Source organism: Suricata suricatta, chromosome 4 (assembly GCF_006229205.1).
Source record: "Suricata suricatta isolate VVHF042 chromosome 4, meerkat_22Aug2017_6uvM2_HiC, whole genome shotgun sequence".
Lineage (NCBI taxonomy): Eukaryota > Metazoa > Chordata > Mammalia > Carnivora > Herpestidae > Suricata > Suricata suricatta.
This window is the reverse complement of record NC_043703.1, coordinates 96,567,792-96,595,010: the sequence shown is the minus strand read 5'-3', so window position 1 is coordinate 96,595,010 and position 27,219 is coordinate 96,567,792. Positions and strand designations below refer to the sequence as shown.

The 27,219-nt window shown below is 39.1% G+C and overlaps 1 protein-coding gene across 11 annotated transcripts in view; it reads left to right on the top strand.

Annotated features, from left to right (window-relative positions):
- Window positions 1–27,219, top strand: part of NRXN1 (neurexin 1) — a 1,090,776-nt gene that overhangs the window by 540,407 nt on the left and 523,150 nt on the right. For all 11 annotated transcript variants that reach the window (XM_029937337.1, XM_029937334.1, XM_029937332.1 and 8 more), the window contains 3 exons: window positions 1,922–2,303; window positions 3,510–3,700; window positions 24,549–24,722. In XM_029937337.1, coding sequence (XP_029793197.1) covers window positions 1,922–2,303; window positions 3,510–3,700; window positions 24,549–24,722 — 747 coding nt within the window. The remainder of the gene's footprint in view (window positions 1–1,921; window positions 2,304–3,509; window positions 3,701–24,548; window positions 24,723–27,219) is intronic.

Sequence of the window (27,219 nt, the reverse complement as noted above, 5' to 3'; positions counted from 1 at the left end):
TTTGAAAATTATTTAAGGCTCATTTTATTTGCTACCAAGTAAGTAGTTCCCCACAGAAGGGTATTGAGGTCATTGAACAAAAAACTGAAGGAGAAATAAATGATGTCATATAAGAAACCAGAAAAGCTAGGGACTTAGCTGTACTTTTGCATCCAGCAGGCCAGCAGTAAGCATAGTGGTGGGGAGGAAGAAGAAGAGACAATGATGTGCCGTGGTATATCTTATAGAAGAAAAAGTTTGTAGAGATAGAATCAGAAAAAATGGCCAAAAAGAGAGCAGATCAAGGGATGGCAAGAAGGCTGTTACCAGGATCAAGAACTAGTAAAGATGTATGGAAATTAAGTGGAATCAAGTAAAGCTCAGGGGAGAGGGTTTTTTTTTTTTTACATCAATGAATAAGTTGATAAGCATCAAAATCAATTATGTATGTAGACAGTTTTCCTTGCGCAAGAAAAATATATACCTTTTATATTTCACTTACTGGCATTTCCTCAAAATGCCATCCAGTATTTTACCGCCTTGACTAAAGAAATGAAAATCTGTCAAATTGTTTGAAGGAGGGCCACATTACACCTGGGAAGAAGGTTCAGTGCATTTTCTCGGGGGCTGATCCTGGGATTAGCTCTAATTAATATTTTCATTAATATCATGGATGACAGGACTGGGTAAGCTCGATAAATTTTCCAATTATGCCACATTGAGTAGTGAAGTTAGCACCTGGAAGAACTTGATTGCAATGTGAATGACCTTTTTGAATTTCAGAAGAAAGCAAATGGCAATTCAATTAGGAAAGAGCAAGATGCTGGGGAGTGAATCACTAGCAATGCTAAGAGTACTTTGTGTTGTGCACTGGAAAACAAGTTCACATCTTATGTTTATTTATTTTACCTTCAGTAGTATGTAGGTAAGCAGTTAATCACTCTAGAGCTAAAGATGGGATGGGTTGGGTTTTCATGGGCTTGACAGAGGAATTTGGTGGAATGGAGAAACATGGAGACTAAATTGAAAAGTCAATCAATAAATAAATCTACAACCAAATCTGACACCAAGATGTTTAAGAAAGATTGTACTTTGCGGTAATGTGGGCTGATTTTACTCATATTCTCAAAATTGGGAATGCCTTGATTTGGTATAGTGTGTCCAGTTTAGATTTCAAAAACGAAAGTGCAAGGAAAGTGGCATGGGTCCAGAAGAGATCAACAGAGACTCTAGAGTGGTCAGGAGGCTAGTTCTAGAAAGACTGTGGGACTTGTTCAGCATAGAAAAGGGGCAGTGAAAAGTGCATATTTAACTTTGAACACATTTTCATGGTTCATTGTCGAAAGAATAGTCAGCAGCCCTCCATTTTTTCTACTGGGTATAGGAAAATATACAATTTTGTTTTTCTTGAAGAGCATTGCATTAAGAAAACATGTAACCATGAAGCTGGGCTGTATCGCTGTTGGATGGAACAATTTAGGAGAGTCATTGCCCTAATTCTTCCCTCTCCTTTCCTTCCTTCTTCTGGCCTTCTTTCCTTCCTTCCTCCTTTCTTCTTTCTTCCCTTTTTCCTTCCTCCCTTTTTTCATTCGTTCCCTCCTATTTCTTTTCCTCTCTCTCTCTCTCCCTCTTCCCTTTCTTTCTCTATTTCTTGCTTCCTTTATTTCTTTATTTTACTTTTTAAGAAATTCTGTAAATTTGCCTAATGAAGGTGAATTTTGTTAAGGCTACAATTTGGACAAAGATTAAAACCTGACCTAAGAATGTTTTATTAAGGTTCCAGCATCACCCTTTAATATCACTGCTATGTTTTTACTATATGTAACTGCATGTCAAAAGGTATTTGGGTTCTTATATTTAATATGTGATATGGCCACGGGAGTCTAAAGTTGGGAGTTTCTTTAAGATACAAAACAATACTTATACATTGTCTCCCCTTCAGGCCAAATGGCAGGCGATCACACGAGGCTGGAGTTTCATAACATAGAGACTGGCATCATCACGGAACGCCGGTATCTGTCTTCTGTCCCCTCCAACTTCATCGGACACCTGCAAAGCCTGACATTTAACGGAATGGCATACATCGACTTGTGTAAAAATGGTGACATAGATTACTGTGAGCTCAATGCCAGATTTGGCTTCAGGAACATTATAGCAGACCCTGTCACCTTCAAGACCAAATCAAGTTATGCTGCCTTAGCTACATTGCAAGCCTACACTTCTATGCATCTTTTTTTCCAGTTCAAGACAACATCCCTAGATGGACTAATACTGTATAATAGTGGGGATGGAAATGACTTCATTGTGGTCGAATTAGTTAAAGGGTGAGTACATGTCAGTTAGTGATAAATAAATACAAATTTTCAAAATGGACCTTGATATTCAAAAATATACATTAAACAGATGTGTTCACTTCTAAGGTAGTGGACAGGACTGTGGGTGAATGGTTCATTCAGTTCACTTCTTAGGTATCTTATGAAGCTAATAGGAAATCAGTAGTGTCTTCTATACCAACATTTTCATATACACAAGGTACAAATATTATTGAGTTCTAATTATCATAGGCATTCCATGAATCTTATGCTTCAAATATGGGTTTTCTTCCAATGCACACTGTAATTCTATAAAAGTATTTCTACAAATGCTTAGAAATTTGTGCTAATTAAATATCTAATATAGGTAATCAGATAACTTCAATTCCACAAAATCCCATTGAACTCAAACTTAATTCTATATCAGAATTCCTTGAAGAATTTAGAAGGAAAGATTTTTGGGAAATTTCCTTGAAATGATGAGGAAAAGTTGATGTGTTTTAATTGATCTGAGTATCCATTCAATGAGTGAACATTATATCATATCTACAAGGGCTAGAGAATATACCCAGCACTGATTATATGTGTGTGTGTATATAATATATTCCTTGCCACTTCTGTTCACATTTAAGTTTCTACCAAACCAGAGTCACACATGCAAATATGCAGCCCTAGGGCATGTAGGTGAACACATAAGCATTGCAGAAAACCATTATGAAGAGTTGCCTCATGATCTTGCGCTAAGGTTCAGGACAGTCTTTCAGGAAATCAAGAAAATGTATGAGGCGGGGGTGGATAGTTGAGCTGGGTCTTGAAGAATGAGTGCACAGCGTATGAGAAAAAGGCATTCAGGACGAAGGGAAAGCAGGTGCAAGACACTGGCAAAAGATGGGGTGTAGGTGGAAACAGAATGAGTAGTGAAAGGTATTGACCTTCCAACATCATAAAGTGGGATGTAGACCATGATTTTGAAAATAATTTTCCCTCTTTACTGTCATGCAGACAATGAATAATCCTCTTTGCCAAAACAGTAGTGGTTCTTACCTTCTTATTAGCTGACCCTATGTACAGCTCACTCTCAGACTTCTGGCAAGAATGGAACCACATGAGAAAGAAATCTCCATTTGTATTATCAAGGTTGACTCCATCAAAAATTCAAAATGTGAAAAAAAAATTCAAAAAGTGATGACATTTCCTCACCTTTGCCTTTTTCCCCAGGTACTTACATTATGTGTTTGATTTGGGAAATGGTGCTAACCTTATCAAAGGGAGCTCAAATAAACCTCTCAATGACAATCAGTGGCACAATGTGATGATTTCACGGGACACCAGCAATCTCCACACTGTCAAGATCGACACAAAAATCACCACACAAATCACCGCGGGAGCCAGGAACTTGGACCTGAAAAGTAAGTGACACCGTGTCAGAGTAACAGGCACAGACACCCATAGTCTCCACTCACATGGCAGAGCCTTTGTTTTCGAGCATGTCCACCTACTGTTTGCAAAGACTGACCAGAGTTTCTTTTCTAACACATAATTAATAATAGAACATACAAGCTTCTGGTCCCCTTTAATGTGGCAGAAACATATGTATTTTTAATAGCTCAAAAAATGCAACCTCTAAGAATTCGTGCTTGATTAAAATTTAAAGAGAAAACATGTTCTTAGTCTTGATATCATAAAAGACAAGTAGGTTGTTTGCGAGTCTCTTTAGTCCCTACAGTTTTTAATCAATTTGGGGTCAAGGTAACTAGATACATAAGGAATTCCTTCTAGACTTTATTAGTTTTCTTTCATTGGTGAGGTTTCCTAGATACTTACACACCCTTTAACCAATAGGGGTCTGAGCCTGCTTTATACCCTTGTTTCTCCAACAGTGAATTTGCCCCATCCTGCCCGTACACAGAGTCATACACAAAGTCATACACACACACATATACACACACACACACACACACACACAGAGGCACACACTAGTAGGAATGCTTTTTTTACCAGCTGCTAAGAAAGTTTAACAGACTTTGTCCTTCCCTGTTGATACTCTATTTCTCAAGTGAGCAAGACAAATGTTTAGAAAACATGTCAGTAACAGAAAAAAATAACAGAAGTTTCTATCTGAGTGGGCCTTTGTGACTTACTAAGAACATATCCATATATTCCATCTTGTTAATACTGCAGCAAGCATCGGAAGAGGTATCATTAGCATTTTATTGTGAATGTAGGAAATCTGGGCTTTGAATGGCCTGCCCAGGGAAGAAGCAATTGCCACAGTGGAGTAAATATAACCCCGCTTCTGATGCACGCCCCTTCATTGCCCCTCTACCCTGATGCCTCCCAAAGCCCTGCAGAGATCATTGTGGTCACACTGCTGCTTGTTCATGTATATTGATGGGTTGTTTTCCTTTGATTCAGAAGGTGAGTACATAGGGAAGTTCGAGAACTGGAAGAGAAAATCCAACAGAACCCTTTCTAGAGAAAAACGGTCTTTAAAAATAGGGCGGAAGAAGGAAAAGTATTTCACATCCTGTAATTGCAGAATATATTTACAATCCCAGGAATATATTTGTCCAACGCATAAAATGTGTGATAATGGCTGTCTTCCTTCTTTTAGAAGTGGGCCTCTTGTTAACTTCAAAGTGATCCTGTTTGTGTCCACACACTTAGCTCAGAAAGGAAAATGAGATTCAAAGGAAATGATGTTTAACAGGCTCCAGCTCTTTCCCTTTCTTTTTCTGACTAAAGTGGATGGAGTGCATTTTCCATCATTTTCTATTTTATGAGCACCCCTGTTTTACATAGTGGGTTCAGGCGGTAATTGTCAAGGGAAAGGAAGAGATTGTGACATTAAATGTGCTGGTGATGCCAGCCACCAAAGCTAAAGCAAAATGGTGTCCTTTTTGTGGAGAGGGAGACCTCAGTAAGCACCAATGGCGATTGCTAGAAATGGTGTGGGGTGCTAAAGTGGCTGGAAGGGAAGCAGTACATGGCTCTTTGAAGCATGTGACACGCACAGACCCACGTAAACATTCGGGGCATAGAGAAGTCGTGCAAGGCAATGTGTTATATCTCCTTGGACATTAGTGCGGTCTCCTGAGGTAAGTATTTGTTCATTGCTCATTGAAAACGGAAGTGAGGGTAATAGGAGGCCATGGTTAAGGATGCTTTCTGGTGGTGGAGGGACCTTTGCAAAGTTAACTAACCATCAGGGCTGATTTTTATTAAAACCTGAGTGTTTCATGATTCTGAATGTAAAGAAGGCTTTATCCACAATGCAAAAGATAAAATTATGGATTGAAAATAGCATTTTATATTACTTTAAGATACTAAGTATTGAATTCTGACTGAGTGCATTTGCATTTAAATAAAAAGACCCACTATTTAAATTTGAAGTGAGTTCCCCGGGTGAACAGAGATTCTATACCAATGACTGACTACCCCCCCTTACCTTGCAAAGTTCCTATGTGTTTACAGATAAATCAGACAATGCCAAAAAGTGGAAGCAAGCTCCTGAAATTAAAACATAAAAATTAAAAGCCACAACTTTTTGTGGGCTTGTAAATTGAATGTGAGATCCAATGGCAATGGTGACCCCAAGGAAGCCCTCTAGCTACCTGTCCCACTGACTAGAAGGAGCCTAAGAAGCGACACATTTCCCAGCTTCCCTCACTCCCTCCTTTCGGTAGGTGAGGTGAGAGGCGTTGGTCAAACGAGGAGTATTGACAGAGCATTTCCTCTGTGCAGAGCGGAGAGGACATTTTTGAAGGGGAAGAAAGGGTTCCTCTAATGGAACGGTGACTGTCCCACGGAGAAGTTTGACCTGGGGCACAGACAGGACAGAGAAGAGCAGGATGCCCAGAGTTACATCAGGCCATGAAAACGAATATGGTGGCACCAGGAAGAGTTTTGAAGGAAAGTATTGTTGAAGGATGAGTAAAACAACTAGGCATTTCTCTTCTCCACCTGGCTGCCCTCTGGAATTGGGGGCGGGCTTATGGATTTAGGAGACTATCCATGTGAAGTCTTCACCCTGAGTTGAACAGCATTGTTTTTCTTAGCATGCTAGTTATGTAGAATTCAGGCATTCTAAATACAGGAAAAATGAAGGGTGACCTCTTTTGGTCGGTGATTTTTATTTCATGTTTATTTTGCCCTTACTTAAATGAAAATCATCATATTTATTCTATACTCTGCTTAAAGTCACTGCCACAATCTTTAGTTCTTCTCAGAGTTAGGTCAACCAGCTTCACCACATTAGAGCCATATGACAGGGTTCATAAAATCCAAGTTTCTGGATCCTGCCTCAGACAGACTGAAGCAGTAATCATTTGGGAGTAATGAGCAAGAAACGGCAAGCATCTTTATTTTTGAAGAGCACTCACTAATCTCGATACCATTTATTTCAGAACCCTCAAAAATATAGTGTCAATGTTGAAGCAAAATTTAACTCATTTTTTAATTTAGTACAAATCCTGTTTTTGCTTTAATTTTAGGATTTTACTTTTGTTTTGTTTTATCAGGCTTGGGTCAGAGACATTGCTTCCGGGTTATTGGTAGTAGTTTTATTTCTCATGTTACCATACCATAAAAAGACACTAGGGGGCAGCATCAGGCCGCAAAACCTGCCTTATGGGCCTGAGGTTGGGGGAAACCTCAACGGGCTCCTCTTCACAATTCCTTTGTTTTCGCCCATCCAATAATAATATTTTTGGCATTGATAATAATGTATGCTTTTATGCACAATGTCATTTGATTTATACGAACAAATTTAACGTAGAAATTTGCAAGCTAGGGACTATTTATTCCATTCCCCGCCTTGACTCCGATGGAGATGGTCAGCAATGGATAGGCGTCTAATGATCTTTCTCTGAGAAGAGGAATTCCATGCAGGTGACCTTGTCCAAATTATCTTTCCTGACACTGCCGAGTTCTCGGGAGGTTCTGTGTCTCTCCCTGCTGGTACAGTTTTGCTTTCATCTTTATTTCCCAGCTGTTTGTGTTCTATTCCCTCTGGCGATTATGTACAAGCTGTAACATGCCATGAAAAGAGCAGCATAAATTTGCTCCCTGCACTGATTTCCTAGCACAGCTGCACATTCATTGTGGGACTTCTGAGTCCTGCCCCCTTTAGAGAGATAAAGGGTCTGTGTAATGCCTCCTTATGTTCCTTCTCTTGCTCCTATATTTGGCAAATTTGTATGTTTGTGTATGTATGTATGTATGTATATGGGAAAGAGCTAATACTTATTGACTTTCTAATCAACACTAAACAGATTTAAATGAGGTTAATTTTATTTCATCCTTACAGTTAACCCAGGGATTTGAATTGAGGTCAGTCTTGCTCATTCATTAATCTACTTCAAGAATGGAGATAAGGAAGGATTGTCTTTGGGCCCCGTCTTCAATGCGTCCCCTTCTCTAAGGCTGTTCTTTAGCAAATTGAGAATAATTTACTTGATGTGGGGTGGGGAGAAGAGAGTTCTAGGTTCAGAGAGTACAGTGCCCTCAGGTGGTCACGTAACAAACTACTTACAAGTGAGTTAATTCACACAGAGGGCCCATCCAGGTCAGCCCAGGCAGAGTCAGCCCTCGGTTCTTCCACTCACACTCCAACCCCTTGTCCCCCAGCACTTGGAGCAAGCTATCCTTCTGTCTTCCAGGTTTGTCTCTTCCCTCCTTTTAACCATTAATGGCTTTTTAACCTACTTGATATTCTTCTTTAAATCTTACTTTGAATAGCCACCTGCTATTGTTTATTCTGCCACCAAGCTACTAAATGTTTCCATTATCAGAGACAACTCAACCAGGGCTTTCCGTTCAAGTATATTCAATCTCTAAGCAAAGACTGAAGATGAATAGTATTCTTGTTTTTTCATCTTGATCACATACCAGTCTTTCTCACTCAGCTACCTACCCTCTGCAATCCTGAGTATAACATGCACCCCCTTAATGTTGCCATTTGACAGATCATCCGTCTATTCTTTAGTGATCCAGATTTTATTCCCAAGTCTCGATCATGTTTAAACACACCCGAGTTTTGTATTTTCAGCCCATAGGACATCTGACTACTGGCTTGCCTTGCCCTGAAAATGTACTCAAAAAGCAACTTTCAGAGAAGAGACCACTTTGGAGGCAATTACCACAGTACAGAACAGAGACAGTCAGGCTCTGAGTATATAAAAGTAAGACTTTGCATTTCTGTTACTCCATTTCTCACAGGAGAATGGAAAGACCACTAGAGATATGAAGTGATTGTCTCCTGACCTCTCCCCTGAATTTCCAGAAATCGGTCTCAGTCTGATCTCTTTCCTGCAAGGCCTTTGTCAGTGTTTCAATTCTCTCCCCACTTCCAGTGGGACATCCCCCTCTCCATGCTCAACTGTCTTGGAGCTGCTGTCTGACCCTGAGTGTGGAAGTCCCTCCGTCTGCTTCCCTAGAACCCTTGGGCCAGCTTCCATAACTGAACAGAATTGACGTTCTGTATTCCCTGTCAACAATTTTATTGTATTTCTTTTGTATTCCACAACCCGGCATACTTGTTTTGGAATCTCTTCTGAATTGGGCATAGATTTTCTGTTTAGGGTTTTCTCCTCCCTCTACACCTATTTTCTGAAGTTTATCTTCCCATCATTAGGATCATAGGAACTTACAGCTCAAAGTAATGCTGGAGACAATCTGGTCTGACTCATTTCTTTTACAGATGAGAGAAATGCGCTCAGGGACAAGTGCCAGCACTGCCATACAGATAATTAGTGTTTCTAGATCTGGTCTTCCAATTGCCAGTCTGACACTTTTTATGACAGGCCAGGGAAGGCAAGTTTTATGCTCATAGCAACTCAGTTGACTGCGAGTGAAAGCCTGGACCAACATGCTGAAAAGAAATCTGAAAGCTTCTTTGGACTTATTAGAGAAGACTCTTTATGTGGTTGGCCTTAGGCTCAGGATGGAGACTGGTCATTTGTGGATCACCTATTGGCTTTCTATTTCTGGTAACTTGAAAGACGCTAACCTTTCCAATTTGCAGTTGCTTTTGGGCAGTTGGTATAGGTGCTTGAAGCCCTGATGCTGGTTTCTGCTCACCCTTGACACTGGCTGAGCTCTGCCAGCCGCAGGGCTGGGCTTGTGTGCTTGGAATAGCTGTGAGGAGGTCATGTTCCAGGAGAGATAGCCCAGTCCCCCCACAGCAAAGTGTGGGCTCGTGGGAATCTGAATGCTCAAATGTCCTTTGGACAAGGTCCCAACAGGACAGCAATTAGACAAGCTCTACAGCTGGTGACATTTATGCTGTAGAGGAGAATGTGCCTACAGGTGGGGAGGTGGGTTCTTACGGATCAGGTACTGCTCACAAGAACTCAACTTCATCGTAGCTAGGACTTCAGTACTTGTCCCTCTTCAGAGAAGGCCAAGTATGAAGCTGAGATATCTTCTTAAAGTTGTACAAGCAACATCTTTATCACTGAAGAAGCACTTGAGTTTTCATGGGCCAACCTCTTTGATTTTTCTTTTCTTCTCTCTCTCTCTCTCTCTCTCTCTCTCTCTCTCTCTCTCTCTCTTTTCCTGAGGGGTGACTTCAACAAAGGTCTTTGAAGGTAAATTAAAAAAAAAAAAACAACTAAACCCATTCAGACTAACTTCAGTGAAAAAGGGAAAGTGAGGCAAAGTCTATCATTCCAGGAACCCAAGACAAGAAAGAGGAAGTTTAAGGCTAGATTTCATGAGAGCCATATTTGAGAAACCTGTCAGCAGCCAGCCAGCATCTTCACTCTCCTGATCGCCACAGGAGCCGTGAGCTGTCATCTCTTGGCTTTCCAACAAGCCATCATTATTCTCGCTCTCTGCACACTGGATTTCCATGTTTTCATAGGCATTGGAAAAGGGACTCCCCAGACCCGGCTTTTCACCTTTGACCACTTCAAACACCCATGAGGGACTCACTTGAGTTTAGGAGCCATAGTGCCAAAGTCTTAGAGAGTAAGGTTGATTGGAACATACATACTTCCTATGACCAGGATTGGGGATGGTAGGAGGCGGGTCACCTGTAGGTGTAGGTCACCCTGTGGCTCTTAAAGGGGATCTGTAATCCGCTCTGCAAAAACCATGGTGGTGTGTCCGCCTTGCTCTGGAACAGGGGTTAGGGGTGGGGCTACAGCCATCATGATGGTAGATAACAGGGCATTGCAGAGAAGCAAAATGTTCAGATGACTCAATTTACAAATGCTTGGGTGCACAAAATTATTCTGTCAGTGGAGAGAGACTGTGCTGTTCTGGGGTCAGAAGCAACACATAGGATACAAAAGCCAGAAGCAGAAGTTGGAAACTCACTGGATTTGGGGGAAGCACAAGGGAATGAGAATGCTAGATTTTTATCCTCTGTGGAGTTGGAAAGATTTAAACGAAGCTCTTCTAGATCTACAAAAGACAGAGAGGCCATGGCTGACTTGTGGGTAATATTACATTTGTTCATTATAGATCTCAAAAGTAAATATCATTGTTATTTTCAGGGGTTGTTCCGTTTAGTTAGGGCTTAGTAGTAATGCAGATCCAGCCATCTTTTACTGTGACTCAGAGGAAGACTAGTTTCTCCCCTTGATCCTAAGCAATTCCTTCTGAGCCGTGGTTCAAAATTGGAATAGACTGGAAATTTAGGTGGGCTTAGTACAAAGTTATCCCCACTACTGCAAAGATGCTTCAGAACCAGTTCTGCCATCTTTACTCTTGTAGGAAAGCACATTTTTAATGGCACGGTGCTGCCGCTGGCCCAGGATTTTCACACACAGAGGGTACTTCCAGTATTACTTTGGAACTGCATTAGGTCAATCAGCCTTTCTTATTAATGCCACAGTAATGTGGTTTTCTGGTTCTGCTCTTAAAAGAAGCCTTTTCTTGACCTTTACGATTAACTATTGTGGTTTTTCTTGAGGATAAGCAAGAAGCAATATAGCTTTGTAATTAAGGACCCAGGCATTGGGGTCAGATAACTTAGGTAAAATCGCATCCCTACTATTTATTTTATGTGTGTCCTTAGGCAAGGTACATCACCGTTCTCTCAGTCATCATGTACTCTTTGCTAAGCATTAGCTAAGTCTTTACCTTTGTAGGTTATGTCTTTACTTTTCATGACAAACTGGTGAGGCCACTGTACTTGGCTCTGTTACAGATGTTACAAACTAAGGTAAGGTTTAGGAAGATTAAACATCTCACCTAAATAGTAATTATAGTGATATTAAATAGCTATAGTAATTATTTTAACCTATTTCAAAGGGCTTATCCTATGCCAGGCACTATTATAAATATTCCATTTGTGAGCTCTCAATTCTCACCACTGTGCCCAGTATCAGCCAAAGTGTTCTTAGAAGCTCAAGGAGGATACTCGTACGGCCCGCCTGGATGTGACAGGTGTTGGCAATAGTTAGGCCACTTATTCCAACTTTCTTAAAGGTCACTTATTAACATTCTTAGGCTGCATGAGGCTCCCCTCCCTCCTCTGCCCCTACCTGCTGCCCTCCATCACATGCACTGCTTAGATTTCCGGCCACTGGTTCCCCTTGAAACCCCAGGACTATAAAAAGACTTCTCTGAGCACTTTAGGGTCATGTACTAATGTACTGCATCTATAACACAGCAGACCTTTGGCATTTATAAATTTGGCACACATGGTTCCATCTATTTTTCAGAAACTTGATGGTCTGGGGCACGGTTATTTGTACTTTTGCTGGGACACAAATTTGAATCGTGGACAACAGAGTGATATGCAAAACTGAGTGTTTTTGTGGGAGATACTGTCTACTGGCCTGGCATCCATCTTTGTCCTCTGTTCAGAGCTGTATCATAATAAGTTGCCTTCATTAGTGTCATCATCATCATGCTTAGTAACTTAATAAATAATGTCATTTATTGAGTACCTGTGTGTCAGACACTGTTAAGGGCTTAACTGTGAAATCATTAAATTAAATAAGCATGGTGTTCGAATACAATTAAGCTACAATATTATCTTCTACCTCAAGCTATCACTTCAAAATATATTGTATTGTGTACATACTGCCTTAGAGGAAATGTTTGGGCCACTGTTAGAACAATTCTGTAATTATTTTACATTATAAAACATAATTTTAACTCGACATTTTTAAAAGTGACCAATCTAATTTATTAATCAAAACTGAAAATGGGAATTACCACCTGCTTTGGCCAGCCACAGGCAGGACAGGGGGCTTGTTCAGCTCTGTCCCACTGTTGTCTTCTCACAGCTTGTTGACGAGAGCCATCAGCTGACGCCTGAACTGGCCTGGTGCCCACTTCTTATTCACTCCTTCGGCACTGCTTGTCTGGGTTCATCCAGGGCCCCTCTTCCAGAACCTCCTGGTCTTAACCCCTGTGGAGTGGTCATGCCTTCTGTCTCATTCCACACAAGCTCTTACTCCCAGGGTCCATTCTGCCTCCAGGCAGTCCTGCCTGGCTTGCTCTCATTGCACATGGGGCCCACAACCACCCATGAGGAGTTTCCATGCTTCTCTACCCACTCAGCCCTACAAGTACATCCCATTCCCACCGCTCTCATTCCTGTCCTGCTGCCACAGGCTGCTCAGAGCCTCCTTGATACTGCAGGCACTGGGATGCAGCACATCCCCTCAGTTGTGGGAAACACAAAGCAGATTCTCAGAGAACTGAGAGCCTTCTCTCCAGCGTGGGGCTAGAATATAGTCCCGCTTTAGGGGGTAGTACTGCTTACTACACAGCACAATCTCAGACATCTTCCTTTCCAAATACTGACTGCTATTTCTCCTTCTTCTCCTTTTTCTTCTTCATTATTATTATTATTGTTGTTGTTGTTGTTGTTGTTGTTGTTATTTTTTCCTTGGTATAACTGAGGGGTTCAAGGACTGAAAATCGGTATTTTATCATTTCCTTTGTAAATTTTGCATCCGGCTCTCTGCCTCAGGCTCACATTATCAGATCTATTGTGTTGGCACTTCAGCTAAGACTTCAGTTTTATACTCCTTTTCATAAGTGTTGCCTCTTAATCTTTACAATCAGATGAGTGAGATATTAGTGTTTCTATATTACAGATGAGAAAGAGGAGGTCAGAGAAGCTAAGTGAGTGGCCTAGAAATAGAATTTGAACCCAGATCTATAGAAGGAAGGGTTTAAATACTACTATGTATATTTGCTAGCATTTTAAAAGGAATTTCTTCTAAATGTCTGAGTGAAACATACTACTTTTTTCTTAATTTTTTAATGTTTATTTATCTTTTGGGGAGGGAGAGAGAGAGAGCAGGAAAGGGGCAGAGAGAGAGGGAGACACAGATTCCGAAGCAGACTACTGGCTCTGAGCTGTCAGCACAGAGCCCGGCAGGGAGCTTGAACCCACAAACCATGAGATCATGATCTGAGCCAAAGTCAGTTGCTTAACTGACTAAGCCACCCGGGCGCCCCAATACTACTTTTATTTTAAATCTTCAAGTGAAGTGTTATGTAATTTAGAATAAAAATGCCCTCCTCCATATAAATCTTCTTCAAATGTGTACATTAGTACATTGTGTAGTGCTGAAAACGTCACTTGTGATAGTTACAGGAGAACTGGATATTTCCGCTTTCATTATCCACCTGTTCTTCCCATACACTTACCTTGCATAGAACCTGTAAGTTGTTCCTGTTCCCTTAGCCTCTGAAGTCTTTCTCAAGCACTATAACCAACATTTTAAAGCTGTACATTCTCAGGGGGCCTGGGTGGCTCAGTCGGTGAAGCCTCCAACTTCGGCTCAGGTCAGATCTCAAGTTCGTGTGTTTGAGCCCCGCGTCGGGCTCTGTGCTGACAGCTAGCTCAGAGCCTGGAGCCTGCTTTCAGTCCTGTGTCTCCTTCTCTCTCTGCCCCTCCCCCTCTCATGCTCTGTCTCTCTCTGTATCAAAAATAAATAAAACATTAAACATTTAAAAAAAAAAGGAAAAAAAAAGCTGTACATTCTCAATAGATATTCTATAGAACATTTTCATTTATAGGTACTTAAAACAGGCCCAAGCAAATAAAGTTCTTGGCTGAATGACTGGACATTGGCCTATCAATCCATCTTTAGCTTGTAACTGTAGGCTATTTGCAATCCATTCTATTTTTTTTTAAGTTTATTTATATGTTCTGAGAAAGAGAGAGAATGAAAGAGAGAGAGAGAGAGACAGAGAGAGAGAGAGACAGAGAGAGAGAGAGAATGAACAAGCAGGGGAAAAACAGAGAGAGAGAGAGGGAAAAACTGAATCCCAATGAGGCTCCTCACTGTCAGCTCAGAGCCTGACATCGGGCTCCATTCCATAAACAGTGAGATCATGACCTGAACCGAAATCAGGAGTTGGACTTTTAACTGACTGAGCTACCTAGGTTCCCCAGCAGTGCATTCCATTATTAAAGCCATCTATTGTCTTGGGCTTTATGGAAGGTTCCCCACACCTCCCTGTTCCCCTTTTTGATCAGTTCTGTTTAAGTATTTGCATTTCTCCTTAAAAAGAATGTAAGTATTGGAAAAACAAAGTATTTGGAGACATACTTTAGAGAATTCTAGTATTCTAGTGGAATTTGATGACTTGATTGAGAATATTCCATCTTTCAGACACAAAAGGAACTCCTCACTTGAAAAAATATTATAGAAATGTTCTGGTACTTAACAAAAAAATAAGAGTTTTATCTGACTCTATGAAGCTCACGTATTATAGAAGACTTGTGGCAATGTCCATAAAGTTTTTTTGTGTACTTTGCATCATTCTGTCCTTCCAGGCTACCCAAAAAGCCACTGGTGGCTTTACCCTCTTTATTCTATATCTCTTACTTGAGAACAGGTGCTATTTTTTTTGACCTGCATTAAACAGGCTCTTATAATAGGAAAGAGCTGTTCTTCTGTACTTACCCTGTATAGCACTAGATCTTCCCCACCCAAAATAAATGTTCTTTTATTTTGAAATAAGAAAAGTTCTTTGAGTTAAGGAAAGCTATTTTGAAAAAAAAAATAAAGGAAGCCAAATTGTTATATAGAACTACTCAAAATCATAGGAAAGATAACAGATTTACATATGTCCTCTTACTGGTCCCTTAGTTATAAATCTCTTAATTTCAGGGACAGTCATTTCTAAACTCCTCCACCTATTCTATTCCCGTCACTGAGAAGGTTTTCAGCAAAAAGAAAAAAAAAAAAAAGGAGACAGTGTAGTGTAGTGGGAGAAGAGGTCCCTGGGAGCTGGAGGGTTTGATGCCAGTGTAATTCTCCTTGTTCTGGTTATATTGCTTTGGGCAGTTAACTTCCCTTCTCAGAAGGGTTCTTTGCTTACCTGCAGGTGGGGTTCATAATAACTTCCTGCCTACTGTGAAGAACTGGTAGGAGGATCAAGTGGAATAGGGTATGGCAAAGCACCCAAACTGAGGCTCTGTGCATGTTTAAAGTGTAACAGTATTTTTGACATGGAGAGCTTCTGCAGGCCATGTATAGTCCTACAGCACATCACACAGTAAGTGAAAAACAAAACATGAAACGGCGACAGCATTGTCTAACGCTAAAGGATGTCTAAGATATCTACACTGGCTGTCAACTAGATGAGGAAGAGGGAAAAGAATGATACTATTTGAACTCTGTTTTCACCTATAGGCAAATTTACGAAGCCATGAGACAAAGTTAGCTTGGCATGAATTTATAGGCCTGAACTCGTACCCCATCTGCCACAGTGTCACTGGCATAGAGTGGGTTTAAAAGAAGATGGATGACTACACACACCTCCGTAGCAATTTCATTTTATTATTTCCCATTTAACATGCCCACCAGCTTTCCCTCACAGTCTGTTGGCCAAACACACAAACAGAATCTGTCTTCATGTTGTAAGTTTTATAATCACACTTTAATTTTTTTCATGTTTTGGAGAAGTTTAGTTTGAAAGCACCAGATAGAAGCAGGAACTTCAGAATGTTGAAAGCATTATCTGTCCTGTTTATGAACATAATGTCAATATGAACACTCAAGGCTCACTACAGGAAAGTACTAAGGTCTGAATGTAAACTTGATTAGAGTTTGGAGGACTCCACCCGGTACATATACGAGTATTAGGTTGGGCCATTGATGAATGCAGGTGTCCTACTCATCTCTTCCTAGGAGGCAATTGAAAAATAGCTGCCATATCTAAAAATCAAATTGAAGAGTCATAAGAATTCTACCCACTTATCAGAATTTTGATACCTAATATTTAGGTCTGTGGAAGCAAATTGATTTTATCTTCATGAGATTACTCAGTTGGTATGCAGTTGAGTCTCCCAATGTCCTTGAAATCTGTGTTTGTTTGCATGGACTCTGGCTAACATTTATTACCGTTACTTTTCCCCACTGGCCAAGATGCTATAAACCTTCCTGTATTTTATAGTAATGGAGCTATCCAAATTGACTGCTTGCCACTTGGAGTGTACGGTGTATAAACCAGTGCAGATTAAGTGAAAACTGTCATAGTTTCAGGGTACCTGTGCTTGGATTTAGACCCTGCCATTTTCTGACATTATGGCCTTGAACCATAGTGTCTTCATTTGTGACATGTCTCCAAGATAACCGTTATTTCTTTTGTAGCTCACCAAAAATCAAATGAGTATATATATATATTCAAGTGCTCAGTAAAGTTTAGGATGCTACACCAACATTAATCCCCATTGTTATATTATGAAATCAATGTTGTCATTTCTGGTTGTGACCATGGCAATGCTTGACTCTGATTATCAAAGACTCAAAGCTGTGAGGAGGCTCTCTCTCACCTGGACAGGGCCTGCACAATTAAGTTCAGTTGTCTCTGTGATTTTTGTGAAACTTAAAATCTTTTTAGCAAAAGCGGTATACTGTTGGATGTGGAAGGCTGCTGTCGGATAAGGAATACCTATTGCTGGAAAGTAGTTAGGGGATTGTAACAACAAACCAGAAAGACTAATCCTGGAGTTCTTGAGTAGTGACCCACAAACAGTAGATGCATGCCTTTCTGTGCTGACAACAGGGTGACAGAGTAGAAGAGTCTGGAGAAATAGTGTCCACATCGTGAAGTGTTCCTATGGAGGCTATATGTTTTTACATATGGAGGTCATACGTTTCTACAAAGCAACACAGAGAATGACAGAATGGCCAGAGAAAGAATAAGGCAGAGAGCCAGGATAGGCTAGAGTTTAATGTCCCACAAAGCTTTTTGCATTTACTTTAGCTACAAAAGACTCACGAGGAGGTTCTCATTACCACATGTGGATATTCTAAGCTGTTTCTGTACTTCTGTCTTTGTCTGTCTTTCTCTACAAATAAATTCAATATATGTTACTTAAAATTGGTCACGGACTACTCTATTAGAATGGAGAAAAAATACCACTGCATTGACTTCTCTTCATGAGTTGGATGGCTTCACTTCTGTGATCAAGAAAGGAGTCAGTAGAAGAAATATTCCCCACAATTAACTTTATTATGCCAAGAAGAAGGAACCAAGGATAAATATGACTGCTATACTCATAAAACCTTCACTGTGTCTTTATTTTTTAAGTGGTTATTTAGTGAATGCAAACCCACCAACCCATCCTTCATCCAATGAGTCAACAAATCATTTTTGAGTGAGTACTAAGTGAAATGAGAATGTAAATAAAGCTCATGATCATTTTTCAAGGAATTTACAAAATAATGGTAAGGTAAGATATTCACACAAAGAACTGGAAAATAAATATGGTAACTTTCAGAAAAGAGGTTCAGAATGCCATGAACACTGCTAAGCCTCTGGCTTTATATAGAAGCTGGAGAGAGGTATTGAAGAGATTCAGACACAGTAGGGAGAATCTGGTGTTGAGGAGGAGAAAGGATGGAGTCAGGTACACCAGATAACAGGCTCTTGCATGGAAGCTACACAAGGGGAAAGATAGACAAGAACTGGAAAAGGAAATTACAGTGGAGGGACAGATGTCAGAAGTATTGACAAAGCTGAGTCATCAGTTCTTGGCAATAATTTAATGTGTGATATATAGAATAGAGTTAAAAGATGATTTTGAAATTTCAGTTTGGGTATCAGAGAGATGAGAAATGTGTCTGCTATAAAACAGAAAAGTCTAGAAGTAGTTTTCCAGGGAAGGGGAATGATGATGGCTTGGTTTTAGGTTGAACTTAGAATGCCAGGATAAGCCTAAAGATAAGAGTTTAAAGGTATTTACTACAGAAGTAAAACCAGGTGGTTTTAGCACTCAGCCTTATATATACCAAGGAAGACTAAGGTGTAGAGTAGTTAATGGATAGCTAATAAATCAAACTGGCAACCAATGAGCATCTCCTCAGCAAAGAGATTCTAAAATTAACCTGATATTTTTTAAGAGACCTATGAAAGACACAGATTTTGTATCTCAGAGCAAAACATCTACTTGAATTGCCAACTTTGACTTGAATATTGAACATTGAGTGTGCTCTGATCTTACATGTGGTCTTGGATGGTGTTTATTGTCCAATCCCATGTGTGGTTTGTTATAAAAGTTTCCCTTTGTCTACTGTTAAATGTAAATGTGTTAGAGACATAATAATGGCCCCTGTGCTTTTGCTTTTAGTAATTTAACATAATTTATTTAAGCAGTCAGAGGAAATTGTGACTCCAGCTTTCTCCCCAAGGGGAAAAACATAAAGTAAGTAAATGAATTTTGTTCCCCAGGGATTAAAGATTTTTTTTTTCTATATAACAGGGCACACCTAATATATACAAAGAAGTCTAGATTTAATTTGTCTGCATTAAGATATACGGTTAAGATCTGAACTGTGGAGGTTGATTTTTGGATATACAACAAAAGATTAAAATTAAAAATAATGATACATATTTGGGGACAGAGTTCAGTTGTTCCCTGGTGTAAGAGACAGCACTTTTCCTGCAGAATAACTCTCAGAAACTGCCCCAGTCTGATGGCACTGTTTCTGCCAGCCAGTCATAAGAATTTAGAACAAAGTTAGACTTGTGCTCCAATTTGCTGTCCAAGGTCCTGTCCTGCCAGAGCAGAGCCTCCAGAATTGTACCCTCTCCAGTCCTGCCAGTAGCAAAGAAAGGCAGCAGATATGCAGCATTTTTTTCTTTTTTTCCCAAATGCCACTTATAAGAAATTGTGAGGGCCTTTTTAGGTTTCCCTGGGGTTTTAGCCATCCAAATCTATAAAGCACTTGTTCTTTTTAATGTATGCTCTTTTTAATTAAAATGAAACTAAAATGTTTAAGAAGCACCAAAAAAAATACATATGAACAAACAGGAAAGCTGAGTCAAAGAACTAATTATACCTTGACACTTGCATTCTGCTCCTATAAGGCAGAGCTTGGAGTCCTTGCTCTAATTGCCGTATGTTCTGTGTTTTAAAGAAGAGAAAAAGTCTTACACCACTTCATTTACCTGCTTTTGGTAGGTGGCTGCCAAGCTGCGCCTTCCAGGCTTAACTCTTCCCTAAGACCCCAGCTCCTATCATCGGATCCCTATGGATCACTCCTACTCAGATTCCACCTGTTTAGTGTTAAATGTAATTCCTTTCTTTTGTCCAAATTATCACTGCTTCAAATTCTTTTGTGTTCTATCCTGCATGAGTTATATATTTTATTATTTCTCATTGCCTTTTTTTATAAACCAGTAGTCATAAATTCTCAATTTATGTTATTCAATAGATTTTGACTTTACTTAGCAAACATTATTTTGACATTATTATGTTATTCAATAGATTTTGACTATACTTAGAAAGCCCCTCTAGAAGCTACTGCATTCCAGCCAACTCTGGCCTTGTATGCTTTCTTGAATGCTGTATTTAATTTGTCTTCCTGGTTTATATGTGCTGTTCCCCTTGCCTGGTACAACATTTATGTCACTACAGAGTAATGTATCCTATCCTTTCTTCTGGTCCAAACTCTTCCATGATGCTCCACATTTCAATCAAAGTCCATAAAAACTTTTTATTTTTCTGATTTTATAAGACACATTTAGCTTGACTATTTTGATCTGGCCCTTGGGCCTCACAGAATTCTTGTGTTTCTTAATCTGTTTATATCAAATTAGAAGATGTTTATCAAGTAATTGTCATCTCTTTGTAAACAGGTTCAGTGCCACTGTGTTTGTAACGGAATGCATCAAAGGAGCCTCTGGAGCTTCTTAGAGCATAGTGCAAGGCACACTTCAACTACACAAATTCTTTAAACTAAATCTAGTAAAATAAGATGTGAATTTGATGTCTTGTCATTCCAGTTATACTAGAAACAAGGAGACAGCCTAGACTTCTTATTCTATATCTCTCAATACAATCAACATAGAATGAGGCACACCATAGGTGTGTCATTACCAGCCATGCCACCAGTCACACCAGCAGCCGTCATGTGCTGAGTGCATGCTCCCCCCAGTGCTTGTACACCTTCTCTGTAATCCTCACAGCCGTGCAAGACAGGCATTATTCACCCATTTCACATATGAAGAATCTGACTCTTAAGGAAGTTATATAACTTAATATGCCTTCAATAAGACGACCACTAAGTGGCTGAGCCATGGTTTATAGCCAGATATAGATGAAAAGCCTGTGCACTATTCTCTCCTCATTACTGCCCAACTACTAGACTATGGATATTTGTGATGTCACCTGGCACCATTCCATGAGAGAGAGAGAGAGAGAGAGAGAGAGAGAGGATTTTGAGATTTCTTTTCAAAAATACTTTCCAAATGTTTGAGGTTATCTGACTTTATACATGTTCTCAGCATCTTCTGCTAAAAATGCCCCAATTCCATCATTGCCTTATCAGTTGCATACATGGCCTACTTAAAGAATATGAATAAAAATCAGCCCTTCGTAGCTTGAAAAAGGGGTAACAGAGTGGCTTCAAGTCCATAGGAACCTGGCTCTTATTAGATGTCCATCCGGGCTCTTGTTCACACATAGGGTCATTAAAAAGCATATCCTCCTTCCCATGTGCAGGATTTTGCCTACAAGATCCCATTAGTGCTAATGGGTCATTTTAACTTCCATCACCTCAAGGATCGAAAGGAGAAGCTGCATCTTTGATGAAGTGTTAATGTTATAAGGGGCTCAGGCCACTTAAGGGTTTCCTTTGTTCTCTTCATGGGGCAACTCACCAGAGGACTTTGGACCACTATCTACTATATAAAGAGGTTATAAAGACAGTACGAAGTGGTGGTGCTAAGTGCAGCTTCAGTAATGAAAATGAGAATGCATTCCCTACTTATCCACCTTAGTATATGTTTGAAACTTGTACCCTGCACTGCTTGAATCGATATTTCCTGCTCTTTAATAACATAAGGGAAAGATTTCTACTTCTTTGCAGTAATCTCTGAAAAGTTGTTCAGGCACATATGTTTGCCAACAGAAAAAAAAATCGGATTGTGGCAGGGAGGGAGGAAAGGAAGCAAGTGCATTTTAGAATCGGCTCTCTCCCCGTGTGTTGTCTTAGCAGTCCTTCTTTCTTGATTCTTTTCTACGGTGACCTCAGTCCATCAGGTGGCCGACACGTGTTGAGTGCCAACTGAGCTTGTCGGCCAGTACTAGGCACTGCAGGAGAAGGTAAAATAGAGACACAGTCTGTCTCTTCAAGGAGGTTGCCATCAGAATGAAGGTAGGTTAGCAAATATGTAATGTCTTATACATAACTTGCAGTGTAAATTGTACCTCCGAAAAGCCTGCAGCAATGCTAAGAATTCTTCATCTAACTATTCCCTCTGTTCTTGAACACTACATTCAATAGGCCTGGAGGAGAGCTGAAATTTTCTAACAAATTTAGTTCAACAAATGAACGTAGGGACCATTTTCTTGCCTTGATATTTGACATGTAACATTATAAGTCTGTTCAGAATCTCAGATTTCCACCAAAGGTAACTCTATTTTTCTATAACTCACCTTGGTTTCTAGTTTGAGTTCTGATCCTTTGAGTTAGTGAAAATGTAATCTCAGGCAATTTTACCCCTTATTTCTCTGAGACTGTGTCTAAATTATTGGGTGGGAGACGTCCACTGTACTGATCTTTTGGGAGATAGAGATTATACAAGAGCTTGTCTTGAGTATCTGTATTCATAGCTTGGGTGCCCACTGAATTGCTATCGTCTTCATTCTTGTGTGCATGACCCATCATGGTCAGTCTTTTTCTGTTTATTTCTATGAAACTCTGGGAACTCCCATACCACAGTTGGAATATGGAAAGTTCTGTGAGGCTAGGTTCTTAGCATGTCTATATCTACCATGCAGTTATTTTTTCCCTAAGAATCTCACTTGTACTTGCAGGTTCTCTTGAGGAACTACACACAAATCAATATAATTCTGTAAACCTACTTGAAGTTTTCCCTTCTACCAGGGCTCAGCCCTCAAATTAGAGCACTATGTCCTCTTTTTGGTATTCAATGACTGTGTTCACATTTCTTCTCCTCCAGTTTTCTCTCTTGCCTGCTTCCATGTGCAGTAGGAAAGCTTTATTCTTTTCTTGTAGTTGGCTATATATTCTGTCTACTTCACTCTTTTTAAGAGTCTTGACTTATACAAAAAGGTAATTTGCAGAAATCCAGGAAGATAATTTGATATCTTTGATTTCTGATTCTTATCCTTTCTCTGGGATAACTAAAACCCAATGACTTTGAATTTACGTGAGAGCAAAGACTGGAGAAAAAGGAAATATGGAGAAATAAATAAGCCATTTCAAAAACAGTATCCCATCTCAGATGAAAACCACACTACCCTTTAATATTAAGAATATGGTTAGTAGTCAACAGATGTTTTATTTTATTCAAGAGGTAGGGGAAGTTAACATTTCCAGTACCTTCAGTACATGTCATGCAGAATCAGTGGCATTCCAATGTAATGTTTAGAGCTATAGTTCATAGATCAGGAACCTAAGTCCTCAGTTTTTATGCCAAAATAACTTTAAGCAAGCTCAAGTCACTCATCAATACTATTGAGGACTCATATCTATGGTTTGATTTCAGCCTACATACAATCTAGCAGGTTAGCTTATTACTGTTTCATGGATGCCGACAGAAGACAGAAGATTTCTGGGTCAGAGAACAAGGACTTAATTACTCATGACTCAACAAACAGCATGAGTATCCACATAGGTATCAGTTCTCCTTTATCCCAAGTCCCATGAAGACAACACAGAGGGACCAGATAAACATTAGAAATGTAGGAGTTTTGTATTACATTGAGGAAAAGGTATCAGATGGCATGAAAGTTGGCTAACGTGAGAGAGAAAATCCAACTGACGATGAAAATCAGAAAAATAAATAGCTCAACAGAGTATGTTAGTAGAATGTTAAAACAGGAAGATGTTTCATGGAATTTTGGGGTCACCCTCCTTGTCTTCTGCATTGACTGTTTACTAAAGTCAGTGAATTACTTCTACTCAAAGACATACAGATATGGTGGATTATCTTTGATAGGAAATGAAGCAATCAAACGTAGATTTCAATCTCTCCTTATAAGGAGTGGCCCATAAAGTGGCAAAATCTCAAACCTAGAGACATGAAATGGCATATCAGAGCAAAGTGTTTCATTAGAAACTTCAATAAAATTAGAAAAAAAAAATTGGTAACTTGTTAATGGATCCTAGAGCAGCATAAAGAATTCAAAGTGATATAACTTCACCTAAATAAGAAAACCTGAAAAAGGATGTAAGCAGACTATTCTTGTCTGGTTCTATTCACTAGCTAGTGAATATAATAGGTACAGTAAAGATAAGGGGCAAGTCTAGTAGAGAAGATAATTGTGGACACTGGAGAGAATTTGTTGAACTTCTGATTAACTCAAAGACCCAGAGATGTCTAAGCAGAAGGTTGACTGAGGATCTACTTCATATTTTTATTCTGGTGAATACTTTCTGTATTATTTTAGTTAATTCCCACAAAAACCTTTAGAATAGATTTTATCATTTCTGTTCTAGAAATGAGGTTTCTAATGATCAGAGAAACAGACAAACAAAAAAGTTAAAAGTTGCAGAGTTGATATATAACCAGGCTTGCATTTTAGTGCAAGAATATGCAACTCCATGGCCCATGTTCATTCCACTTGGCCACACCAGATTGAGCTCATTCAATTCTCTGTGGAAAACTGTCTTTAAATGCTGGTATGTTACTCAAGTACTTCTACTGTTGTATAATTTTAGGAAAATATCTGATTGTAATTGAATGTTTTATTAATTTAATGAGAAATAAGCCAAACCTTTGTTCTCCTTTCCTACTATATGTTTAAAGCAATGACAAGCTACTTTTGTGACCAAAACTTTGATTTTTCCACAGGTGACTTATATATAGGAGGAGTGGCTAAAGAAACATACAAATCTTTGCCGAAACTCGTCCATGCCAAGGAGGGCTTTCAAGGCTGCCTGGCATCAGTTGATTTAAATGGACGACTTCCAGACCTCATCTCAGATGCTCTTTTCTGCAATGGACAGATTGAGAGAGGATGTGAAGGTACTAGATCTTTGTTATCAAACTCTAAGTAATTCTAATTCCACCCATAAATATGAACAAGTCTCTCTAGGCAGCAAAATTTATTTCTGCCAACTGTTCAATCCCCCACACCCCCAGCTTGGGTTTAGAAATTCTTATTTGTGTTTTTCACTTTTCAGACCATAAATCCTAAATTTTCTGGACTGTTTGCAAACCTACATTAATGCCTTATGTAAGATGGAAGCTCTGTGCATGGATCTTGTTATTTTCTGCTCCTGTGTATTCTTGAGTTTGCCTAATTCGTGGTTAATCATTTCTGCAATGTCTGCTTTAAGATATTAAATAGTTACCCTGTTTAGACAAAAAAATACATATTTACTCCAGCAAGTGTCAATCAACTTGAGACTGTTTTTTTCAAATCTGCATCAGCAGGCTACAACAAGAGTATAAAGTTCAGATACCCATTGTCAAATCACTTTTCAATTTGTAACTACCTGGCAGCAAGAGTTTCTCCTGCATATCGTCAGTTTGTTTTAGCAAAAATTGTTTTCTTTTATTACCCAGGAATAATATTCCATACTTGAGAAATGTGCTCAAGTATCTTTCTGTTTGTCTGTGCTCTCTATCAGATGAAGATCTGTGGGAGTACTTTTTGATCGCTACTTTCATTTTAGATAATTTTCATTTCAACACCTCAGATTATTTGAGCCAATTCTCTCTCCATAAATGTAATTTAATCACATTATCCTGAATGTATTGCTGCTTCTCCTTTAATGTTGAAAACAGTTTGGGCTATTTTGAAAATTTTAGGTTCATAAGGAAATTTCATATGGGAGAGCAAAGAAAGACATGAGAATTTCTATCCCCCAGATTATGAATCATCTCTTCTCAGCCAAAATAATGCCATTAGATTTAGCAATTACCTAAGCACATGGAGATTTTTTTAATACATTTTTTTCCTCTCTGCAGTATATATTTCCCTGAAAAGTCAGGTGAAATTCAAACTGTGTTTTAATCCTTCTGGAAGCTAATGTTATTTAATAAAAGCCTTCAGTGAAATGTTTGTTAATGTTACTGCTATATTTATTTTATTCATATCAAATTTTGGTATAACACGGTCTTGTAAAACAAAAAGAAACTGTTCTCTCCGTTTACCAAAGGAAACAAGGTTGTTAAGTGAATAAACTCTTTCTAGTGGGTAGATACAAGTATGTGGGTCATAACTTTCATTCTTGGAGGTGATCTAATCAGTGAGAATATATTTTAAAAAGTACTATAAACACTTGAAAATACTTTTTTTCAAAAATAGGCCTTTCTACAAGTTGCTAGGCAAGTGACTTCTCACCTACAAAGAGATGCTGGAAGCAGACAGACACGTTCACAGCTAAACATCCACAAGACAGAAAAACAAACACAGACATACGACCCCCTACCACTGGCAAATACATGATATGAGTGGGCAGGCATAGGGAAAACTAATGAAAGGAAAGGTGGACTGAAAAAAGATATTTGCAAAAATGATATTTGGTTTTATTTTTTAAAATCTAATACGCAACTTGGTTAAGATGATTATACATTCTCTTGGGCAACAAAGTACTACTAGAACATTTGAAATCAATTAGGAGATTATGACATCGGTTCCTTCCTTACCTTATTTAGGATTCTTAGTATCTGAGCTTAAATAATTCTTATCCTCTTTTTACCCCCTTTTTCTTTATCCTTGGAATGTTACCATGTCTTTGCCTTTCTACCTCGATTGTTTTTCATTCCAACACCATGATCCCTGATTTTTTTCATTCCAATACCAAGATGAAGAACTTTTAATTTATGATTATTTTTATCCTCTGAAATTCCTAGGAATAATCTTAGATAAACCTGTCATACACGTAATTGATGAGATACATATATTGTTAGGAATGCTAGATGCTTGATGAATTATCTCTCTAATGGTAGTTGTTTTATGGAACTTGAAATCCAAATCACATTGGAATCACTGAACTTTCATATTAATAAAAGTGGTATAAATTTGTCAATAACCAAATACCTTTCAAGATTTTCCCTCATTCTTTCCCAACAAGACCCACAAATCTCTAAGCCCCTTTTATATAAAAAGTTTTTGGTCTTTCCTAATAACCACTTGTTGCCTTCCATTTTTAACTAATTTCATTGGGTAATAGCTGCTTTTATTTATGTAACACGCTAGCTGGGAGTGGAAGCTTGCATTTTCCAAGTCTCTTTAGATGAATGTTTCTCAAACTTTAGCCAGTATCACAATCACCTGGAGAATTGTTAAAACCCCAATTCTGGAACACTACCCCCAAGGTTGCTGATTCAGCAGGATCCTAGAATTTACATTTCTAACATGTTGCTAAAATGATGCTGACGATGTTGTTCCAAGGACCAATCTTTGAAAACTACTGCTAGGGTGGCATTTTCCTACTTACCTAAGAGAAAATAGAAACTGGTAATCCACCAGGAATCAGTTTCAGTTAATATTAAGTCAAATTAACTTTCATAC